Below are 21261 nucleotides of genomic sequence, written 5' to 3'. Positions count from 1 at the left end.
CGTGGACTCATCTCTTCCATGACGATTATGAATCAAAATTAATAGCCATTAAATGATAATCTATACACATACATTCGTACGAGGAATGCTGTTCTAACGAGGCAGCATTGGAGGACATAATTAGAGAGTAGTACATGAGGTATTAGGAATGTACAAAAACTGCTAATTATTAAGAAGTTTGAAGCCATCCTTTAAAAGTCGTGTGAACTTTTTCGTTTTAGTTAGCTGTTTTGTTTGAATTTCTAGTAATATATTGCAAGTTTCCAATAATCAATATTATACGATCGTATACCGACAGAAGAGCTCTTCTGTGCGATGAATTCAAATGAGCAACACATTTCCCACTGGGCAATAGATCTTCCGTCAAAGAATGTACTGCAAAACTAGTCCTACCAATCGCAAAAAAGCAAACACTCATTAGCGATGTACAAAGTAGAGATAAAGATCATCTTAGCTCGCGTCGTGTGGGATTCTCTCCAGATTGTAAAGAAGATCGCGAACGTACCGGAACATTATACAATCGATCATTCCCTGCAACAAGCTTCAATGATCGGTCCAATAGAGGTGGAAATCGAAAGTATTCACCACGCGAAGGATCGATCCGCGCACGCAACTCGTCCGTCCACCGTCAGCGAGGTATTTGAGATGTGGACCTTGAGCAAATTAATTTCATTCCGTGCTGAAAGCGTGGATGCATCCGACGGGACATACTGGCACCGTATTGGAACCGTAAGTGCTCAGTAAGTCGTTTAATGGAGGGATACCATTTCGACGATAATTCAACAACTCCAAATACGCACCACTAGGGTGACCGGGATGGTAACGCTCTTGCTTTGCTTCAGCCTCAACAAAGCCGGTCGAAGCTGTACGGCTCCGAAGCTGGGTGATCGTAAATTAGACAAATAGTGACGCTCCTTGCGCACGGTAGAACCTTGCCGCTGGACCTTGACAGACCTTGACGTTTAGCCTTTTGGTAGTGAGCATTTGCAAAGCTCAACAACTGGTATGAGTAATAGTAGAAAGAGGTGGATAGAAAAGTGAGAAACGACATACACAACGATCGTTACCGGCGTCAACGTATAACGCATCATGTCCATATCTTTCTTATCGGTGTGTGATGTGAAGCTGTCAACGGTGCGTTACAAATGGCTCTGGCCCAGTTGACATCCTGCGTGGCCTATGCCACCTAACCTTCGCAGCGCAGGATGATTTAACACCTCCAGTCTCGGCGCTAGGTAGCTGAGGGCTCGTCCCATATCAGCATGACTTCGTCGGATCGTTCGGTTGAGTCGATTAATCATGGGGGGGGGGGGGGGGGGGGTCTATAACCGGCCGGGTCGAGTTAACCCTTGGCTTTGAGTCTGTAAAACATCATAAAAACTTCCCCTGGAGTGTGTTTGTGTATGTTTGTTTATTAATAGTGGAGCTTCTGGTAGTTGGCTACCGGACTGATCAGCTGAGAGTTTGTTTTTTTTTTCTTTCTTGGGTCATTAATTTATTACGCTAACCTCAATTCTATTCTTGCTTGTTCCTTTTCCTTTAGAAGAGCACTACCATTTTGCTTGGTGTGCTGCTAGCCGTTGGAACGGCAAGAGCGGACATTTCTACGCTACTTCGTGGTGGCTACTCGAACAACAACATTCTGCAAGACGATGGATATCACTACGACAAACCAAAGGTACCGTTTGAGGAGCCAACGACGCCTCGCAAGTGTGCGGTAACGGATCAAAATCCTGATGGAAGCTGTGGATATGATTACCCGAAACCGGACCAATCCTTTACCCTGCCCAATGAATATCTTCCACCAACAACGACGGTAAGTTGTGATCGTCTGGTTCCCAATGCGCATGGTTAACGATTGCTTTAATTCTCGTTATAGACGACACGCAGGACAACAACCACAACGCGTCCTACGACAACGACAACGAGAAGAACCACAACTACGACGCGTCCAACGACAACCACCCCACGAAGAACTACAACCACAACGCGACCGACAACAACGGTCAGTACGAGGATGTAAAACCTATCCAGGATGTAAGACAATAACAACTGTATTTCTTGTGCCCTTTTTTGCAGACAACTCGCCGAACGACTCCTGTGCAAGAATATCTCCCACCGAGCACTACCCGTCGGACGACAACAACTACCCGTCCTACAACTACGGTAATTTAAGCGTTGGCAATTATTTCAATTTCTTATGGAGCCGACTACAATGTCTTCGATAACCTTTACCTTTCTTCTAGACCACCCGTCGTACGACAACCACCACCAGACCTACAACGACAACAACACGGCGAACAACTACACCGCGTGTCGTAACTACTACGACCAAGTGTCCACTGTCATCTCAGAATCCTGACGGAAGCTGTGGATATGATTACCCGAAACCAGATCAATCGTTCACCCTTCCAAATAGAGTCTCTACGACGACAACCACAACCCGCCGGCCAACAACAACGGTACGATTTTGGACACTCTTTTACTAAGTTTTGAGTAAACATTTACATAAGAATTATTATTTATTTTCAGACGACACGAAGAACGACCACTACCACACGTCCAACCACCACCACAACGAGACGTACCACAACGCCGCGTGTCGTTACGACGACCAAATGTCCACCGTCGGCCCAGAACCCCGATGGCAGCTGTGGTTACGACTATCCAAAGCCCGATCAGTCCTTCACCCTTCCAAATCGTGTTTCGACCACAACGCAAAGACCAACGGTAGGAATTTCAAATAGATTCTCTTGTTTTTTGTAAGATAATATGGTTCATGTAGAGGTGTTTACTAGCTGCAAACAGTGCTGTTTGCTTCCACACACTCGTTTTGCAAACAATTTTACACTTACTTTATGGCCCAACGGTACTTAGGTTCATCACTTCCGTTACCAACAAGTTAATATTTGCTTTTAAGATTGTTAAACGAAACCCAAATACCTTTTACGCCATTCAACTTGAAATAGTATGAAGGATGTCTTTGGTGCAGGGATGGTCCGAGATTGTGGCTTTAATCAAGAAAGATAAGGTACTGGAATATTTAGTAGTGCATAAATTAACGCTAGTTTTGGGAGGGAAAAGGATGAGTTTGCTCTTACTCAACTTGAAGACAAGAAATCATAGACATTAGACACTTACACTTGTATCTTAATAGGAATAGGAAGCTAGTTCTCAGTTTAAGCACATTAGGGCAATATTTTGCAGCAATCTTCTTTTATAATGATTAACAAATTTTATGATTTTCTAATGATGCCTTCCATTTGTAATTTGCATTACATTTTAGACAACCACTCGTAGGTCGACAACCACCACAAGGCCAACAACAACGGTGAGTTTCGATTTCGTTTTCGAATAATTCACCAATGAATTAATAAACAACGCTTTTCTACCCTTCTAAAGACCACGCGTCGTACGACCACCACCACGCGGCCAACCACAAGAACAACGCAACGGATAGTGACGACGACCAAGTGTCCACCTTCCGCCCAAAATCCGGATGGAAGCTGTGGTTATGATTATCCCAAACCTGATCAATCCTTCACACTGCCAAATCGAGTATCGACTACCACGCCTCGACCAACGACGGTGAGTTACGCTTTAGTTGCTATGTTGGCTATCAGTTGATTAATTGTATGTGTTTCATTTTTCACAGACCACCCGCCGAACGACTACAACTCGCCGTACAACGCCACCCCAGGAGTATCTTCCACCGACGACGACAACCAGACGGACAACAACGCGGCCTACAACAACGGTGAGATTTAATGATGTTGAACTGCAGAAATCGTATTCCATTTACTAATTTTGATTGAATTCTTTACAGACAACACGTCGTACTACTACCACCACACGGCCAACGACAACAACACGTCGAACGACCACGCCGAGAATCGTAACCACTACCAAGTGTCCCGTTTCGGCACAGAATCCTGATGGTAGCTGTGGCTACGACTATCCCAAACCGGATCAATCATTTACACTGCCAAACCGTGTGTCCACAACAACCACTACCCGTCGCACAACACCGCCGCAAGAGTATCTTCCTCCGACGACAACAACGAGACGTACGACCACTCGTCCGACGACAACGGTAAGTTGGAAGAAAAACTGTAAATAAGACGCTCTGCTAATCTTGAATTTTCTTCGTTTTTGTTTTATTAGACAACTCGTCGTACAACAACCACCACGCGTCCAACAACCACAACAACACGACGAACAACAACGCGGCCCGTTTTAACGACAACCAAATGTCCTGTTTCAGCACAGAATCCAGACGGAAGCTGTGGCTACGATTATCCAAAGCCAGATCAGTCATTTACACTGCCTAACAGAGTATCTACCACGACAACAACAACCCGCCGGCCAACAACCACTGTAAGATGGTGTGAAAACGTTGACATATTGTTAACATATTTTAACAATATAATTTCCATTATAGACCAATCGTCGTACGACAACTACTCCACGAAGGACCACACCGGCTGAAGAGTATCTGCCACCAACGACGACCACACGTCGAACAACTACACGGCCACCAACCACTACTACCCGACGTACAACGACTACCACACGTCCGACAACTACGGTAAGATTGGGAGAGAACCTAACTGAGATTTATGAGTATTTTTTTAAACTTAATTTCCTAAATGTTTTTATTTGTAGACTACAAGAAGAACGACAACTACTACACGCCCGACAACTAGAACAACGCAGCGTATCGTAACAACCACAAAGTGTCCTCTATCTGCACAGAATCCGGATGGAAGCTGTGGATACGATTACCCGAAACCGGACCAATCTTTCACGCTGCCTAATCGTGTATCAACCACAACAACTCCTAGGCCAACCACTGTACGTATGATAAAATGCAGAAAACAGAGCTTTATAACTAGCAGGCTAATATCATTCATTGTTCCACAGACAACTCGTCGTACTACAACGACAACACGTAGAACAACACCAGCCCAGGAATATTTGCCACCCAGCACAACAACCCGTCGAACGACAACAACTACCAGACCAACAACTACCACTACGCGGCGCACAACTACTCGCCCAACAACAACGGTTAGCTACTGATTGCTTAGCAATTTAGCCATATCCTGCTAAAGATTCCTTTTTCGTTCTTTTTATATTACAGACCACCAGAAGAACGACGACTACCACAAGGCCCACGACAAGGACGACACAAAGAATCGTAACTACAACGAAGTGTCCATTATCGGCTCAGAATCCTGATGGAAGCTGTGGATATGATTATCCGAAGCCGGATCAATCGTTTACCTTGCCGAACCGTGTATCTACCACCACAACAAGACGCCCAACTACGGTAACAAATGATCTCTGCAAATAAGACCTCATATGATGGATCGTTTTAATTATTTTCTATTTTTATTTCTGTTCACAGACAACACGTCGTACCACAACGACTACTCGCAGGACAACACCACCGCAAGAGTATTTGCCTCCGACAACTACCACGCGTCGTCCAACGACAACGACCACCCGTCCAACTACTACGGTAATGAGAACACTAAGAAAATGTTTTCCCATCCACTAATTTGTTCTGTTTTATCATTTAGACCACGCGTCGAACGACTACCACGACAAGGCCTACAACCATCACCCGATTGACGACTACCACTCGTAGAACGACAACGCGACCCACGGTGGTGACGACCAAGTGTCCTCTTTCGGCTCAAAATCCTGACGGAAGCTGTGGATACGATTATCCGAAGCCGGATCAATCATTTACGTTGCCCAACCGAGTTTCAACGACCACACCACGAACAACAACGGTATGGCGGTGATGGCGTCAGGTCTTTTTCTGCGAATGTAGTTTTTCTTACGTTTCTGGTTGCGCTTTCAGACTCGTCGAACAACTCCACCTCAGGAATATCTGCCACCAACGACTACCACCACTACCCGCCGGCCAACAACGACCACTACGACACGCCGTACAACGACCACCACACGACCCACGACTACGGTAATATTACGCGAAAGAAGAAATAATTTTGCTTAATTTTTAAAGGGAAAGAATGTGATTTAATGAGTGTTCTGTTTTATTATTGATAGACTACACGAAGAACCACACCACCGGTGGAGTATCTACCGCCAACGACAACGACACGGCGTACTACAACCACCACTCGTCCAACGACAACGGTAAGCAGCGTCTGCATTACATTAGAGTATAATTTTGAGGATTTGAAGTCCTACGTCTAAGCGGTATACTTAAGTATTCGCTCATAGCGAATACTACTAGACTAGATGAGTGGGTGTGTCATAGGACATTCTGTGGCTAAGACAAAGGATAGCTAATGCATCATTTTTATTTTAAAGATAATCTAAAAGACATGACACGGATGTCATATGACAGCCATACGACCGCCCGAGAAATGAGATAGTTTTTATAGAATGCTTCTTTAATGTAGCTAAGTGTAGTAGTTTTATTTTCTTAGCCACTTAAAGTAAATTTTAGTTAGTAGTCAAAGCTTAATCAAATGATGAAATATTTTTGAGTGCTATATCTGGAGGCAAACGGCTCAATGCAGGTTTAGGTTCGTACTGTGTACAGATCAATTGACTATCAATTCCAAATGATTCAACAGTACAGACAAAAGCGGATTAAACGGTACGCGAAGTTAGTGGCCACGGGAGCTCCGAGTTGGTAAACGCTGAATCCAATGGTAATCTGAATCCGTTGGTAAACGCCGCCCCCTGAATCTACAAACAATCTTCCCCTTCGGTCAGCATATTCAATGAGATCGCGTATCTCGACTTTCATTTCCTCTCAGGACTGAGGGACTAAATCCTACACTCAGTACAGAAGCACCCTTTCTTCTGGAGTTTTATGTGGCGAAACAGAATTTACGACAACTTTTACGGTGACCACGACCAGGACATAGATTCAAATCTCTAGCAGATCGCTTCCTCTGTAGTGTGGACTGACGATCCGACTACGTAGTATCAGGAATTCTAGTAACCCATTCGAAGGCCGGACCTTCGAAAGGCTTACTAAAATTGACCTAATAGGTCGTTATGCCAAGAAAAAGAACATATTCAGAACTACATCAAATAGTTCGGTTAACGCAGCCACTTTCAGTCTGTGCATCAACTAGCGGGTTGATGCAATGGACAACAGATAGGTAGACTTGTGATCGCTGGTAGAATAGAAAATCTTTTGAAAAATTCAATTCTTTTAACACATACGATATTTGAAATTTCGATACTTATTGAAGGATTAATAATATGATTTAACTAATTCTTCCCTTTTGTTTGTAGACCACACGACGAACAACCACCACCACTAGACCAACAACGCGCACGACACCTCGCGTAGTAACTACGACCAAATGTCCATTGTCCGAACAGAACCCGGATGGAAGCTGTGGTTACGATTATCCTAAACCCGATAATTCATTTACCCTTCCGAACCGTGTCTCAACCACCACCACTACCACCCAGCGACCCACCACGGTGAGACAGATTATGCGCCATTCAAACGAATAAAGCTAATGTTAAGCTTACCTTTTTTTGTACAGACCACAACGCGACGAACAACGACTACTACCCGGTCCACCACTACACGCCGCACAACACCGCCACAGGAATATCTACCACCTTCGACCACTACAACGAGAGTAAGAATCAGAAATTATATATATATTAGAATTGTTTTCCACTTAACGTATTAACATTATTTAAACTGTACTTGTAGCGAACAACGACCACAACACGTCCCACCACGACCACGACGACGACGACAACCACCCCACGGCCAACCACGACCACGGTGAAGGGATGCAGCGATGCGGAGCTCAATCCGGACGGTACCTGTGGTTACGATTATCCGAAACCGCCCAACCCACTCACACTGCCACCAAAGATTCCGCCAACCGTCCGAACAACGCCAGCGCCCGAATATCTGCCACCGGAGGAAACGACCGGCTACTCGTACCCAAAGCCTGCCATACCGTTTAACTTCTAGAAACCTTTCCCAACCTCTATTCTCCCCAGTCCCACCCATCCACAATTTCCTTAACCAAGTCTGTTCAATTCTTTTGTTTAGTGTGTTTGTCTGTTTTCGTATGTGCTGTGTACATCGGTAACATCGTCCGGCTTTGCGTCTGTTTTCACATAGTTTAAGCACAAGTTTAGTTAGTAGATTATTGAATTCTTTTTTGTATTATTCTCTCTTTCTTTTTTTGGATTTTAAAAGAAAGGTACGAAATTAACACTTTCTGTGTTTGTAGAGAAACGAGAAACGGGAGATGGAAGGGAAGTAGATGTGGAAAATACTCATCAAACATTGTATAAGTTTAGTCAACGATGAAACGATTCTTCCCGTGTGTATGTGCTGAAGAATGGCCAGAAGAGTGTAGAATCCCATTTTGTTTCGTCTCTAATGGAGAAGGGTGTGCCGTGTGGTTCGATAACCGTGCAGAATATTAGTGTATCGAAAGCCGAAAGAAGAAAGCGATATGGTAATTGAAGTTGTGGAATAAAGAAACCATAAGATAAGAGTGCAAAAGATATAATAGTTTTTGTCTGTTTGTTTTACTGTATTTTTGTTTCTTTTTGTGTTTCTCACCGTAGGTAGTATTGTAGTTAACCTATTTTCCTTTTTTTTAAGTACTTATTCATTTTAATTTACTACTATATAATATTTTATGTTTATGTTTACGCCGTTTGCTGGCGTACAGTAACATCATTTTGTTTTATCTGTTCGCAGAAAATCGGTCGCGATCGCGATGATGCAAGCGAACTGGAACGATACCTGCCTATGGCTGCCGCCAACGACGGGGTAGGATGGGACATTAATATTCTGCCAGCGAAATTTAACCCAACCCAAACCTTCTTATCCACCCGACCCTCGCCAAACCGGGGGCACTGTTGGTTCCAAAGATCTCTCGAACGAAAGCGCAAGTAATGAGGCTCGAATTGCGAATCGGCCGAGAATCAGCGATAACCGCGAACGTACGTAGAAAGCATAAATAGAGCCATGGTCGCATGGTTGGAATTCAGTTATGCGGTTGGTATGAAAGGGTGGAAAAATGAACGCTATTGATGTCACACTTCGAGGTGCTCTAACAAATACGCACCAAGAAACAAAAAGCAATGATCCAAGCTGGTGTGTGAAATGATCGTCACAAGTTATGGAGATTGAAAATGAAAACAGCCGCTTACAGTTGACTCGTCAGACGACAGAAGACTTCAAGCTCTGGAACACTCGGAAGACCGGGGACACAGGGGAAAAACAAAAGAAACCCTAAGACTAGTTTGCCATACAAGAAGGAAAGCGACTCCCCGAAGCCACATGGGGATAAAAATAAGTCTTTGTGGTGCTTTATGGTGGCTAAACAAACACCCAACTAACCCCCAATTGGCATCCTGGCGTCTTCCGGCGACACTTTACTCGTGCGCAGATGTGCAGCCACGATTGTTTCTGGAGGTAATTACGCGCTTCACGGTCGCTTACAACGAGGCTGCCAAAAGCGTATGTGCGGTGAGGTGCCATAAGCAATGGGAAAAAATTAAAGATTCCTACCAGCAAACCTACAAAGGTACCAGACGATTACAAAAGCGCGATAAGAAGGAACTACGTACGGGAGGGACTAGTCCCTCCAGGCCGGAAGATGGGTGTTTTGCTTCCGTTTTTGTTGTGTGTTGGAAAGCGTAGCAACGAACCAACACCTCTCAGTACGCGTCTACTACAGTGAGAAAATAGAGATGGAAATATTAGTGGGAAGTTAATGACGGTCGAACAGCGCTGGGGAAAAGTGTTTGCTTTGCGCGCGAAATAACTGCGGCGGGATCGTTCCTCGGTGCCATCATGCAAGGGTGCGTTTGAAGATTGCGCGACAACTAAGTCACGCGGCCATATCGACAGCCATGAATTAAAGCCCCGCACAAACACCATGGCAAATAGTGAGGGCGAGCGCGCGTTGAGGCCCGTTTTGCATGCATGCGTGCGTCTTGTGAGTGTCGGGAGGGAAAAAAGAAGGTTGCTTTGTGTCCCGAATTGTTGGCCCACTGGTGACAGTTTCGTAGTGACGGTGAATGCGGTATCACGGTGTCTATGGTGTTGGTTGGTGAGCCCTAGTCTGTGATTGAAGCCGATTGTCTTAGACATCGAAGCTTAGTGAAAGAGTAGAATATTCTTTTTTGTGAACTGTTTCTTTGAGTGATTCTTTGAGTGATGTGACAGGAAGATCAGGTGTGTATGATCACGATCATCGGTTTGGTGCAATATTGGGCGCGAAAAAGGGTGTTCGAAGCAGCAGCAGTATGTTTAACGATCGAAAACTAGCCGGCACTGGGCACGGGTTCGTGAAGGCGTACAGTAACAATTGGTTGTCGCAGCTGGGAGCCGTGTACAAGTAAGTTTTTGGTTGTAATGGAAATATCAATCTTGATGTTGATTACAAGATCTTTTATGTCAAGTTGGACTAGTGGCGATGTTTATCATCATTTTACACCTACTGTTTTGAGGAATTTGAGGAGAATGCAATCTGTCGAAATCGACGATCAATTCCGTGTTTAAAAGGTTTGGAGAGCAGGACAAAAAAGATAGAGAAGATAACAATTAATAAATTTGGCAGACCATCGAGAGTTTATGATAGATACTGATACTATTTTACTTGAAAATTGTAAAAACAATTGGGGCGGACTCGGTAGCGGATTGGTAGTAACATTAAACTTGCATCGCAGGAGATCAGAAGCCAAACAGTGCCAAAAAATATCTCTATGCCAGGATAGGATAACCTAAGTGAAGCGGGATTTAAGACAAGAGTCCAGTTTTGTTGTGGACCAATGCCGCTGCCACTAAATCGCATATTCGTCTAATAGAGACAAAACTTAAATACTTTCATGTCAATGTATGAAGATAATTTCCAGCTAAAAACAAAGATGGTGTCGTTCACAAACTTGGACAAAAAATGCTGTTTTTAGATAAAAGTGATCGAGTTTTCATTGATAGCAATTAATTTCATCAGATCTCCAAGTCATCGTAGATTGGGCTGATGGAATTAAATGCTCGATATTAAAAATCCACGACTTATCAATGCATTTGACGGCATCTATGGCTTGGCGTTGTCGTCATATCCTGCACGCTGTCACCTGTTGGGAATCCTCAAAATCAATCTGGAATATTAAAACTACTTTATCGCCTCCATTCTTTTAGATACCATTGATGCTCCTTCCTAATAGATTAATCTTTATGTAACCACCCACCGCCTTCGTCTTCCCTTTGCGATTGCATCAAGGATATCTTTTGTTGATGCGAAAGATTCGCTATTGCTTATTCCGATCTGTTTGACTTCGTGCAACATTAATTCCTCTCCCTGACCCAAGCCTTCTTGTGGGTTAAGTTAGTATTATTAAATTGTGTAGCCTCAGTCAGACAAATTAAAATCAATAAAAATAACAAATGAATTTAAATAATGATATCCAAAAACATACGCCGCTAACAACAAATCGGAAGCGGAGCGTCAACAAAAAGGGCAGTCCAAAAAATCGTAATAACCTGTATGAAAACTAGAGATCCTATTCTTCTTGGCTTAACTAGCTTTTAGGTCATACCGGCCATCGAATGGCTCACTAGACTTATCGATACCACGTAGTTGGATAGTCAGGCCTCACTGCAGGGGAACGGTTCAGATGGTATTAGAACTCCGATTGTACCTTGTTAGGCCGGATTATTAGTATTTCAAATGGTTTATTTCATTGCTTCAACGTTTTACTGGTACTATGATACAAAGACAAGGGAACGTATATATTTACAATTAATTATGACGGTACAATAATCTATTGCTAGACAAGGGAACGTAATTACATAAACATTCTCTCAAAATGTACAGAAATACACTAAGAAAAGAATTTTAAAAATACAACATTTTTAAAATAATAATAGAAAACCTGTAAAGTACCATTTGCTGCGTCCATGGGACAGATATTAGGATAAAGCAAAGGAAAAAAACACTAAGCACGTTGCAAATAATGATAAGGAACGAGATGTAGATCACAATTTGATTTCCTTCATTTTTCTTCTAAAACAAAAAGTCTGTTGTTTTGAACCTTTTTTTGTTTGTTTTGTTTAATAATACGAATTATTCATATAAAATTGTATTACTTTACTGATCAAATGTTTTAAAACTTTTTCATTTTATTCTTAATTCAATTTAGCAAACTTTCACCTTGTCTTAAACTTTATGATCATTATTACTATATATCGCTTCATTCCATTTCTCCTAACGATGATGTATTTTCCTTCTTTTAATTCATTGCTCTACCATTTGAAGCCCATTTTCCATTTGCATCAAATCGTAAAGCAAACAACATCGGTTGAGTGCATTTGGAAAGTTGCTCGTTAGGCGCATCCCATGGTCTTACTCTTGTCGGGTCTGATCTTGATAATTAATGAGTTAGAAAGCTCCTCTATATTGACACATTCCTACCAATACTAACAACATTTGGTTTTGTTTTTTCCCTCTTTTACTTCCAACAGATATGAGTCACCTAAGGATGTTCTACGTAAACCGAACCACCAACACCGGAAGATCGCTATATACAGCATCCTGGCGATGGCGTTTGTCGCTTTTTTTACACTTTTCATGATTGTCCACGAAGCGGAACGAAAATCGCGCCAAATCCTGATCGATTCAAGCTTCACCAATGAAACGGCCATCGAACCAAGTGCTGGCGGGTACAACACGATTCTCACCACACCTCTATCGTCCGAAAGATCATCTTCCGGAAACAATACATCCCAGGAGGGAGACGAAACCACCTCCATGAAGCGAACACGTCGGCTACGATATTATGGGGCAGAACAAAAGCCAGTCGGACGGGATCGATTGGTTCTGCTTCCAGCTCGTTTTCTGAAGCCACCATTACCACGGGCTCCTGTGGCTAAGACAAAGGATAGCTAATGCATCATTTTTATTTTAAAGATAATCTAAAAGACATGACACGGATGTCATATGACAGCCATACGACCGCCCGAGAAATGAGATAGTTTTTATAGAATGCTTCTTTAATGTAGCTAAGTGTAGTAGTTTTATTTTCTTAGCCACTTAAAGTAAATTTTAGTTAGTAGTCAAAGCTTAATCAAATGATGAAATATTTTTGAGTGCTATATCTGGAGGCAAACGGCTCAATGCAGGTTTAGGTTCGTACTGTGTACAGATCAATTGACTATCAATTCCAAATGATTCAACAGTACAGACAAAAGCGGATTAAACGGTACGCGAAGTTAGTGGCCACGGGAGCTCCGAGTTGGTAAACGCTGAATCCAATGGTAATCTGAATCCGTTGGTAAACGCCGCCCCCTGAATCTACAAACAATCTTCCCCTTCGGTCAGCATATTCAATGAGATCGCGTATCTCGACTTTCATTTCCTCTCAGGACTGAGGGACTAAATCCTACACTCAGTACAGAAGCACCCTTTCTTCTGGAGTTTTATGTGGCGAAACAGAATTTACGACAACTTTTACGGTGACCACGACCAGGACATAGATTCAAATCTCTAGCAGATCGCTTCCTCTGTAGTGTGGACTGACGATCCGACTACGTAGTATCAGGAATTCTAGTAACCCATTCGAAGGCCGGACCTTCGAAAGGCTTACTAAAATTGACCTAATAGGTCGTTATGCCAAGAAAAAGAACATATTCAGAACTACATCAAATAGTTCGGTTAACGCAGCCACTTTCAGTCTGTGCATCAACTAGCGGGTTGATGCAATGGACAACAGATAGGTAGACTTGTGATCGCTGGTAGAATAGAAAATCTTTTGAAAAATTCAATTCTTTTAACACATACGATATTTGAAATTTCGATACTTATTGAAGGATTAATAATATGATTTAACTAATTCTTCCCTTTTGTTTGTAGACCACACGACGAACAACCACCACCACTAGACCAACAACGCGCACGACACCTCGCGTAGTAACTACGACCAAATGTCCATTGTCCGAACAGAACCCGGATGGAAGCTGTGGTTACGATTATCCTAAACCCGATAATTCATTTACCCTTCCGAACCGTGTCTCAACCACCACCACTACCACCCAGCGACCCACCACGGTGAGACAGATTATGCGCCATTCAAACGAATAAAGCTAATGTTAAGCTTACCTTTTTTTGTACAGACCACAACGCGACGAACAACGACTACTACCCGGTCCACCACTACACGCCGCACAACACCGCCACAGGAATATCTACCACCTTCGACCACTACAACGAGAGTAAGAATCAGAAATTATATATATATTAGAATTGTTTTCCACTTAACGTATTAACATTATTTAAACTGTACTTGTAGCGAACAACGACCACAACACGTCCCACCACGACCACGACGACGACGACAACCACCCCACGGCCAACCACGACCACGGTGAAGGGATGCAGCGATGCGGAGCTCAATCCGGACGGTACCTGTGGTTACGATTATCCGAAACCGCCCAACCCACTCACACTGCCACCAAAGATTCCGCCAACCGTCCGAACAACGCCAGCGCCCGAATATCTGCCACCGGAGGAAACGACCGGCTACTCGTACCCAAAGCCTGCCATACCGTTTAACTTCTAGAAACCTTTCCCAACCTCTATTCTCCCCAGTCCCACCCATCCACAATTTCCTTAACCAAGTCTGTTCAATTCTTTTGTTTAGTGTGTTTGTCTGTTTTCGTATGTGCTGTGTACATCGGTAACATCGTCCGGCTTTGCGTCTGTTTTCACATAGTTTAAGCACAAGTTTAGTTAGTAGATTATTGAATTCTTTTTTGTATTATTCTCTCTTTCTTTTTTTGGATTTTAAAAGAAAGGTACGAAATTAACACTTTCTGTGTTTGTAGAGAAACGAGAAACGGGAGATGGAAGGGAAGTAGATGTGGAAAATACTCATCAAACATTGTATAAGTTTAGTCAACGATGAAACGATTCTTCCCGTGTGTATGTGCTGAAGAATGGCCAGAAGAGTGTAGAATCCCATTTTGTTTCGTCTCTAATGGAGAAGGGTGTGCCGTGTGGTTCGATAACCGTGCAGAATATTAGTGTATCGAAAGCCGAAAGAAGAAAGCGATATGGTAATTGAAGTTGTGGAATAAAGAAACCATAAGATAAGAGTGCAAAAGATATAATAGTTTTTGTCTGTTTGTTTTACTGTATTTTTGTTTCTTTTTGTGTTTCTCACCGTAGGTAGTATTGTAGTTAACCTATTTTCCTTTTTTTTAAGTACTTATTCATTTTAATTTACTACTATATAATATTTTATGTTTATGTTTACGCCGTTTGCTGGCGTACAGTAACATCATTTTGTTTTATCTGTTCGCAGAAAATCGGTCGCGATCGCGATGATGCAAGCGAACTGGAACGATACCTGCCTATGGCTGCCGCCAACGACGGGGTAGGATGGGACATTAATATTCTGCCAGCGAAATTTAACCCAACCCAAACCTTCTTATCCACCCGACCCTCGCCAAACCGGGGGCACTGTTGGTTCCAAAGATCTCTCGAACGAAAGCGCAAGTAATGAGGCTCGAATTGCGAATCGGCCGAGAATCAGCGATAACCGCGAACGTACGTAGAAAGCATAAATAGAGCCATGGTCGCATGGTTGGAATTCAGTTATGCGGTTGGTATGAAAGGGTGGAAAAATGAACGCTATTGATGTCACACTTCGAGGTGCTCTAACAAATACGCACCAAGAAACAAAAAGCAATGATCCAAGCTGGTGTGTGAAATGATCGTCACAAGTTATGGAGATTGAAAATGAAAACAGCCGCTTACAGTTGACTCGTCAGACGACAGAAGACTTCAAGCTCTGGAACACTCGGAAGACCGGGGACACAGGGGAAAAACAAAAGAAACCCTAAGACTAGTTTGCCATACAAGAAGGAAAGCGACTCCCCGAAGCCACATGGGGATAAAAATAAGTCTTTGTGGTGCTTTATGGTGGCTAAACAAACACCCAACTAACCCCCAATTGGCATCCTGGCGTCTTCCGGCGACACTTTACTCGTGCGCAGATGTGCAGCCACGATTGTTTCTGGAGGTAATTACGCGCTTCACGGTCGCTTACAACGAGGCTGCCAAAAGCGTATGTGCGGTGAGGTGCCATAAGCAATGGGAAAAAATTAAAGATTCCTACCAGCAAACCTACAAAGGTACCAGACGATTACAAAAGCGCGATAAGAAGGAACTACGTACGGGAGGGACTAGTCCCTCCAGGCCGGAAGATGGGTGTTTTGCTTCCGTTTTTGTTGTGTGTTGGAAAGCGTAGCAACGAACCAACACCTCTCAGTACGCGTCTACTACAGTGAGAAAATAGAGATGGAAATATTAGTGGGAAGTTAATGACGGTCGAACAGCGCTGGGGAAAAGTGTTTGCTTTGCGCGCGAAATAACTGCGGCGGGATCGTTCCTCGGTGCCATCATGCAAGGGTGCGTTTGAAGATTGCGCGACAACTAAGTCACGCGGCCATATCGACAGCCATGAATTAAAGCCCCGCACAAACACCATGGCAAATAGTGAGGGCGAGCGCGCGTTGAGGCCCGTTTTGCATGCATGCGTGCGTCTTGTGAGTGTCGGGAGGGAAAAAAGAAGGTTGCTTTGTGTCCCGAATTGTTGGCCCACTGGTGACAGTTTCGTAGTGACGGTGAATGCGGTATCACGGTGTCTATGGTGTTGGTTGGTGAGCCCTAGTCTGTGATTGAAGCCGATTGTCTTAGACATCGAAGCTTAGTGAAAGAGTAGAATATTCTTTTTTGTGAACTGTTTCTTTGAGTGATTCTTTGAGTGATGTGACAGGAAGATCAGGTGTGTATGATCACGATCATCGGTTTGGTGCAATATTGGGCGCGAAAAAGGGTGTTCGAAGCAGCAGCAGTATGTTTAACGATCGAAAACTAGCCGGCACTGGGCACGGGTTCGTGAAGGCGTACAGTAACAATTGGTTGTCGCAGCTGGGAGCCGTGTACAAGTAAGTTTTTGGTTGTAATGGAAATATCAATCTTGATGTTGATTACAAGATCTTTTATGTCAAGTTGGACTAGTGGCGATGTTTATCATCATTTTACACCTACTGTTTTGAGGAATTTGAGGAGAATGCAATCTGTCGAAATCGACGATCAATTCCGTGTTTAAAAGGTTTGGAGAGCAGGACAAAAAAGATAGAGAAGATAACAATTAATAAATTTGGCAGACCATCGAGAGTTTATGATAGATACTGATACTATTTTACTTGAAAATTGTAAAAACAATTGGGGCGGACTCGGTAGCGGATTGGTAGTAACATTAAACTTGCATCGCAGGAGATCAGAAGCCAAACAGTGCCAAAAAATATCTCTATGCCAGGATAGGATAACCTAAGTGAAGCGGGATTTAAGACAAGAGTCCAGTTTTGTTGTGGACCAATGCCGCTGCCACTAAATCGCATATTCGTCTAATAGAGACAAAACTTAAATACTTTCATGTCAATGTATGAAGATAATTTCCAGCTAAAAACAAAGATGGTGTCGTTCACAAACTTGGACAAAAAATGCTGTTTTTAGATAAAAGTGATCGAGTTTTCATTGATAGCAATTAATTTCATCAGATCTCCAAGTCATCGTAGATTGGGCTGATGGAATTAAATGCTCGATATTAAAAATCCACGACTTATCAATGCATTTGACGGCATCTATGGCTTGGCGTTGTCGTCATATCCTGCACGCTGTCACCTGTTGGGAATCCTCAAAATCAATCTGGAATATTAAAACTACTTTATCGCCTCCATTCTTTTAGATACCATTGATGCTCCTTCCTAATAGATTAATCTTTATGTAACCACCCACCGCCTTCGTCTTCCCTTTGCGATTGCATCAAGGATATCTTTTGTTGATGCGAAAGATTCGCTATTGCTTATTCCGATCTGTTTGACTTCGTGCAACATTAATTCCTCTCCCTGACCCAAGCCTTCTTGTGGGTTAAGTTAGTATTATTAAATTGTGTAGCCTCAGTCAGACAAATTAAAATCAATAAAAATAACAAATGAATTTAAATAATGATATCCAAAAACATACGCCGCTAACAACAAATCGGAAGCGGAGCGTCAACAAAAAGGGCAGTCCAAAAAATCGTAATAACCTGTATGAAAACTAGAGATCCTATTCTTCTTGGCTTAACTAGCTTTTAGGTCATACCGGCCATCGAATGGCTCACTAGACTTATCGATACCACGTAGTTGGATAGTCAGGCCTCACTGCAGGGGAACGGTTCAGATGGTATTAGAACTCCGATTGTACCTTGTTAGGCCGGATTATTAGTATTTCAAATGGTTTATTTCATTGCTTCAACGTTTTACTGGTACTATGATACAAAGACAAGGGAACGTATATATTTACAATTAATTATGACGGTACAATAATCTATTGCTAGACAAGGGAACGTAATTACATAAACATTCTCTCAAAATGTACAGAAATACACTAAGAAAAGAATTTTAAAAATACAACATTTTTAAAATAATAATAGAAAACCTGTAAAGTACCATTTGCTGCGTCCATGGGACAGATATTAGGATAAAGCAAAGGAAAAAAACACTAAGCACGTTGCAAATAATGATAAGGAACGAGATGTAGATCACAATTTGATTTCCTTCATTTTTCTTCTAAAACAAAAAGTCTGTTGTTTTGAACCTTTTTTTGTTTGTTTTGTTTAATAATACGAATTATTCATATAAAATTGTATTACTTTACTGATCAAATGTTTTAAAACTTTTTCATTTTATTCTTAATTCAATTTAGCAAACTTTCACCTTGTCTTAAACTTTATGATCATTATTACTATATATCGCTTCATTCCATTTCTCCTAACGATGATGTATTTTCCTTCTTTTAATTCATTGCTCTACCATTTGAAGCCCATTTTCCATTTGCATCAAATCGTAAAGCAAACAACATCGGTTGAGTGCATTTGGAAAGTTGCTCGTTAGGCGCATCCCATGGTCTTACTCTTGTCGGGTCTGATCTTGATAATTAATGAGTTAGAAAGCTCCTCTATATTGACACATTCCTACCAATACTAACAACATTTGGTTTTGTTTTTTCCCTCTTTTACTTCCAACAGATATGAGTCACCTAAGGATGTTCTACGTAAACCGAACCACCAACACCGGAAGATCGCTATATACAGCATCCTGGCGATGGCGTTTGTCGCTTTTTTTACACTTTTCATGATTGTCCACGAAGCGGAACGAAAATCGCGCCAAATCCTGATCGATTCAAGCTTCACCAATGAAACGGCCATCGAACCAAGTGCTGGCGGGTACAACACGATTCTCACCACACCTCTATCGTCCGAAAGATCATCTTCCGGAAACAATACATCCCAGGAGGGAGACGAAACCACCTCCATGAAGCGAACACGTCGGCTACGATATTATGGGGCAGAACAAAAGCCAGTCGGACGGGATCGATTGGTTCTGCTTCCAGCTCGTTTTCTGAAGCCACCATTACCACGGGCTCCTGATTGGTCTTCTTGGGAGGAAACGAAGGCAAGCCATTCCACAGCGGAAGAAGCCGAACGACGACGAGATACATTAACCGTCGAGCCGAAACCCTTTCAGTTGGCAGCTAACGGACTGATTCCGGTCGGTTTCCAACAGCCACGAGTGAACCGAACGTCGAAAGCGCTGGCAAACGATTGGACACCCTCGAGTGTGCAGGACATCGTACGACAACTAACACTGGCCAAGCGAAAGCAGCAGCAACAACTTCAACAGCAACATCTACTTTACTACAACTACCCGTACAATCCTTCCCTGCAACCGGCCGAGTTTAATCATCCAGTTCATCCAAATCATCGTGTCAAATTTAGCGGAATCTATCGACATCCACGCAAAGAAGGTGACATTACGACCCTATTCGGTGCGGCTTCTCAGCGTCCACGAGAAGTTCATCTACAGGCACCGCAGCTTATCAACCAACAGCTACAACCCGACCGGCTGTACAACTTCAAACCGTCTAACCCGAGCGAAGTTAATCTGCTGGCAACGGAACAGTTTCGCTTCGCCCCGGCTAGCACAACACCACCGGATAGCGACGAATGGCCTACACGTGGAATGCCTTTCTCGGTGATGCTTAACCTAGAACCGATGCCGATTATTGGCCCGGGAACTAAAGGACTCTCTCCACAGCAACAACAGCAGCGATACCGGAAGCGCATTCGAAACCCTTACCGAAATCCGTACCGCCAACTGGCCTGGCCGGAACAAACCTTCGCCCAGCTAGCTCCGTACCAACAGCAACGTGCTCGACCATCCCCTCAACAACCCTTCCGGACGGCATTCGGTCAGCCGGGTAGCGAAGAATACGAGGGTGAGAATTATTTCCGCAAGGAGGGACGTGTGCCGCCCCGCATTCCACCCTTTTCGGCTCCATTCATTGCACCCGGTCGCTTGATGGTACACTTTAACATCTATCCCCGGCATCCACCGATGTCTCAGGTGGCGGAACGCAAATCGGGAGACGAGTACACGACACCTGCTTCGCTAGAATCGACCGAATTAAACAAGGGTGAAGCTAGACAGCAACGGCTGCTAATTTCCAGTGACGAATCGCCCTCGACAACCGAGGCACCGACGATCTTGGCACCAGTAACATCGACGGTGGAGGTGATAAAATCGATCGAAATTCCAACAAAGATCAACTTCGATCATGTACCTCTTGGGCGCAATCCACCACCGCCGTTACCGTCCTTTAGCCGATGGACGAGTGACGATCGTACCGGAAGAAACGTGTGGAACGGAGCATTACGAGTGTGAAGAAGCGTTGGTGCATTTGTTTGGCTAGTTTTCTGTTTAATTATAGAGCGAAAGTAGGTTAGGATAGTTAAGGATTGTAGGCTGGGAGTGTGTGCATTAGAGAGAGCTGAGAAGTGTTAAGGATTGTAGATAGTTTTATTTCGTTTGCAGTGGTCTAGCTGCGTGAGTATAGTTTCAGATAGAGATTCATCGCGAAGGAGCGATTTGTAAGCAAACTGAAGTTATTTCATAACACATTTCAATTCATTTTTACAATGAGTTCAAGTCTGGTTTCGATTCTTAGTAGCGTATAGTGCATTAGGGTCATCGGAATCGAACTTATGCACCTGGAATTTATTCGGGACGACATTGAGAAGGATCTGCTGGGTATGCTAGGCAAGTAATTCGGATGGTTTTACTATTCAGGAGGAGGAAAGCTCAGCAGGAAGGGAAGGTAACAT

At 43.2% G+C, this 21261-nt stretch overlaps 4 protein-coding genes across 5 annotated transcripts in view; 3 read left to right on the top strand and 1 right to left on the bottom strand.

Moving 5' to 3' along the window:
- LOC126562266 (uncharacterized) overlaps positions 1-21261 on the bottom strand; it is a 472552-nt gene that overhangs the window by 346472 nt on the left and 104819 nt on the right. The window lies entirely within an intron of this gene.
- On the top strand, positions 424-8000 carry LOC126560823 (mucin-2-like). The gene is made up of 22 exons (XM_050216772.1): positions 424-636; positions 1544-1816; positions 1880-2005; positions 2080-2166; positions 2247-2462; positions 2533-2730; positions 3287-3331; positions 3403-3588; positions 3656-3757; positions 3827-4093; positions 4165-4377; positions 4442-4588; positions 4666-4854; positions 4924-5070; positions 5144-5332; positions 5411-5524; positions 5586-5801; positions 5873-5992; positions 6082-6171; positions 7291-7485; positions 7551-7649; positions 7727-8000. Exons 1-22 carry the CDS (start codon positions 424-426, stop codon positions 7994-7996), a joined length of 3702 nt encoding a protein of 1233 aa, XP_050072729.1. The 3' UTR covers positions 7997-8000.
- LOC126560822 (salivary glue protein Sgs-3-like) lies at positions 10297-14611 on the top strand. Its single transcript, XM_050216771.1, has 5 exons — positions 10297-10388; positions 12515-12848; positions 13902-14096; positions 14162-14260; positions 14338-14611. The coding sequence occupies exons 1-5, from the start codon at positions 10297-10299 to the stop codon at positions 14605-14607; spliced, it is 990 nt and encodes a 329-aa protein (XP_050072728.1). The 3' UTR covers positions 14608-14611.
- Positions 16908-20821, top strand: LOC126561910 (uncharacterized). Its single transcript, XM_050218278.1, has 2 exons — positions 16908-16999; positions 19126-20821. The coding sequence occupies exons 1-2, from the start codon at positions 16908-16910 to the stop codon at positions 20819-20821; spliced, it is 1788 nt and encodes a 595-aa protein (XP_050074235.1).

Source organism: Anopheles maculipalpis, chromosome 3RL, assembly GCF_943734695.1.
Source record: "Anopheles maculipalpis chromosome 3RL, idAnoMacuDA_375_x, whole genome shotgun sequence".
Lineage (NCBI taxonomy): Eukaryota > Metazoa > Arthropoda > Insecta > Diptera > Culicidae > Anopheles > Anopheles maculipalpis.
This window is presented reverse-complemented; position numbering and strand designations above follow the sequence as displayed.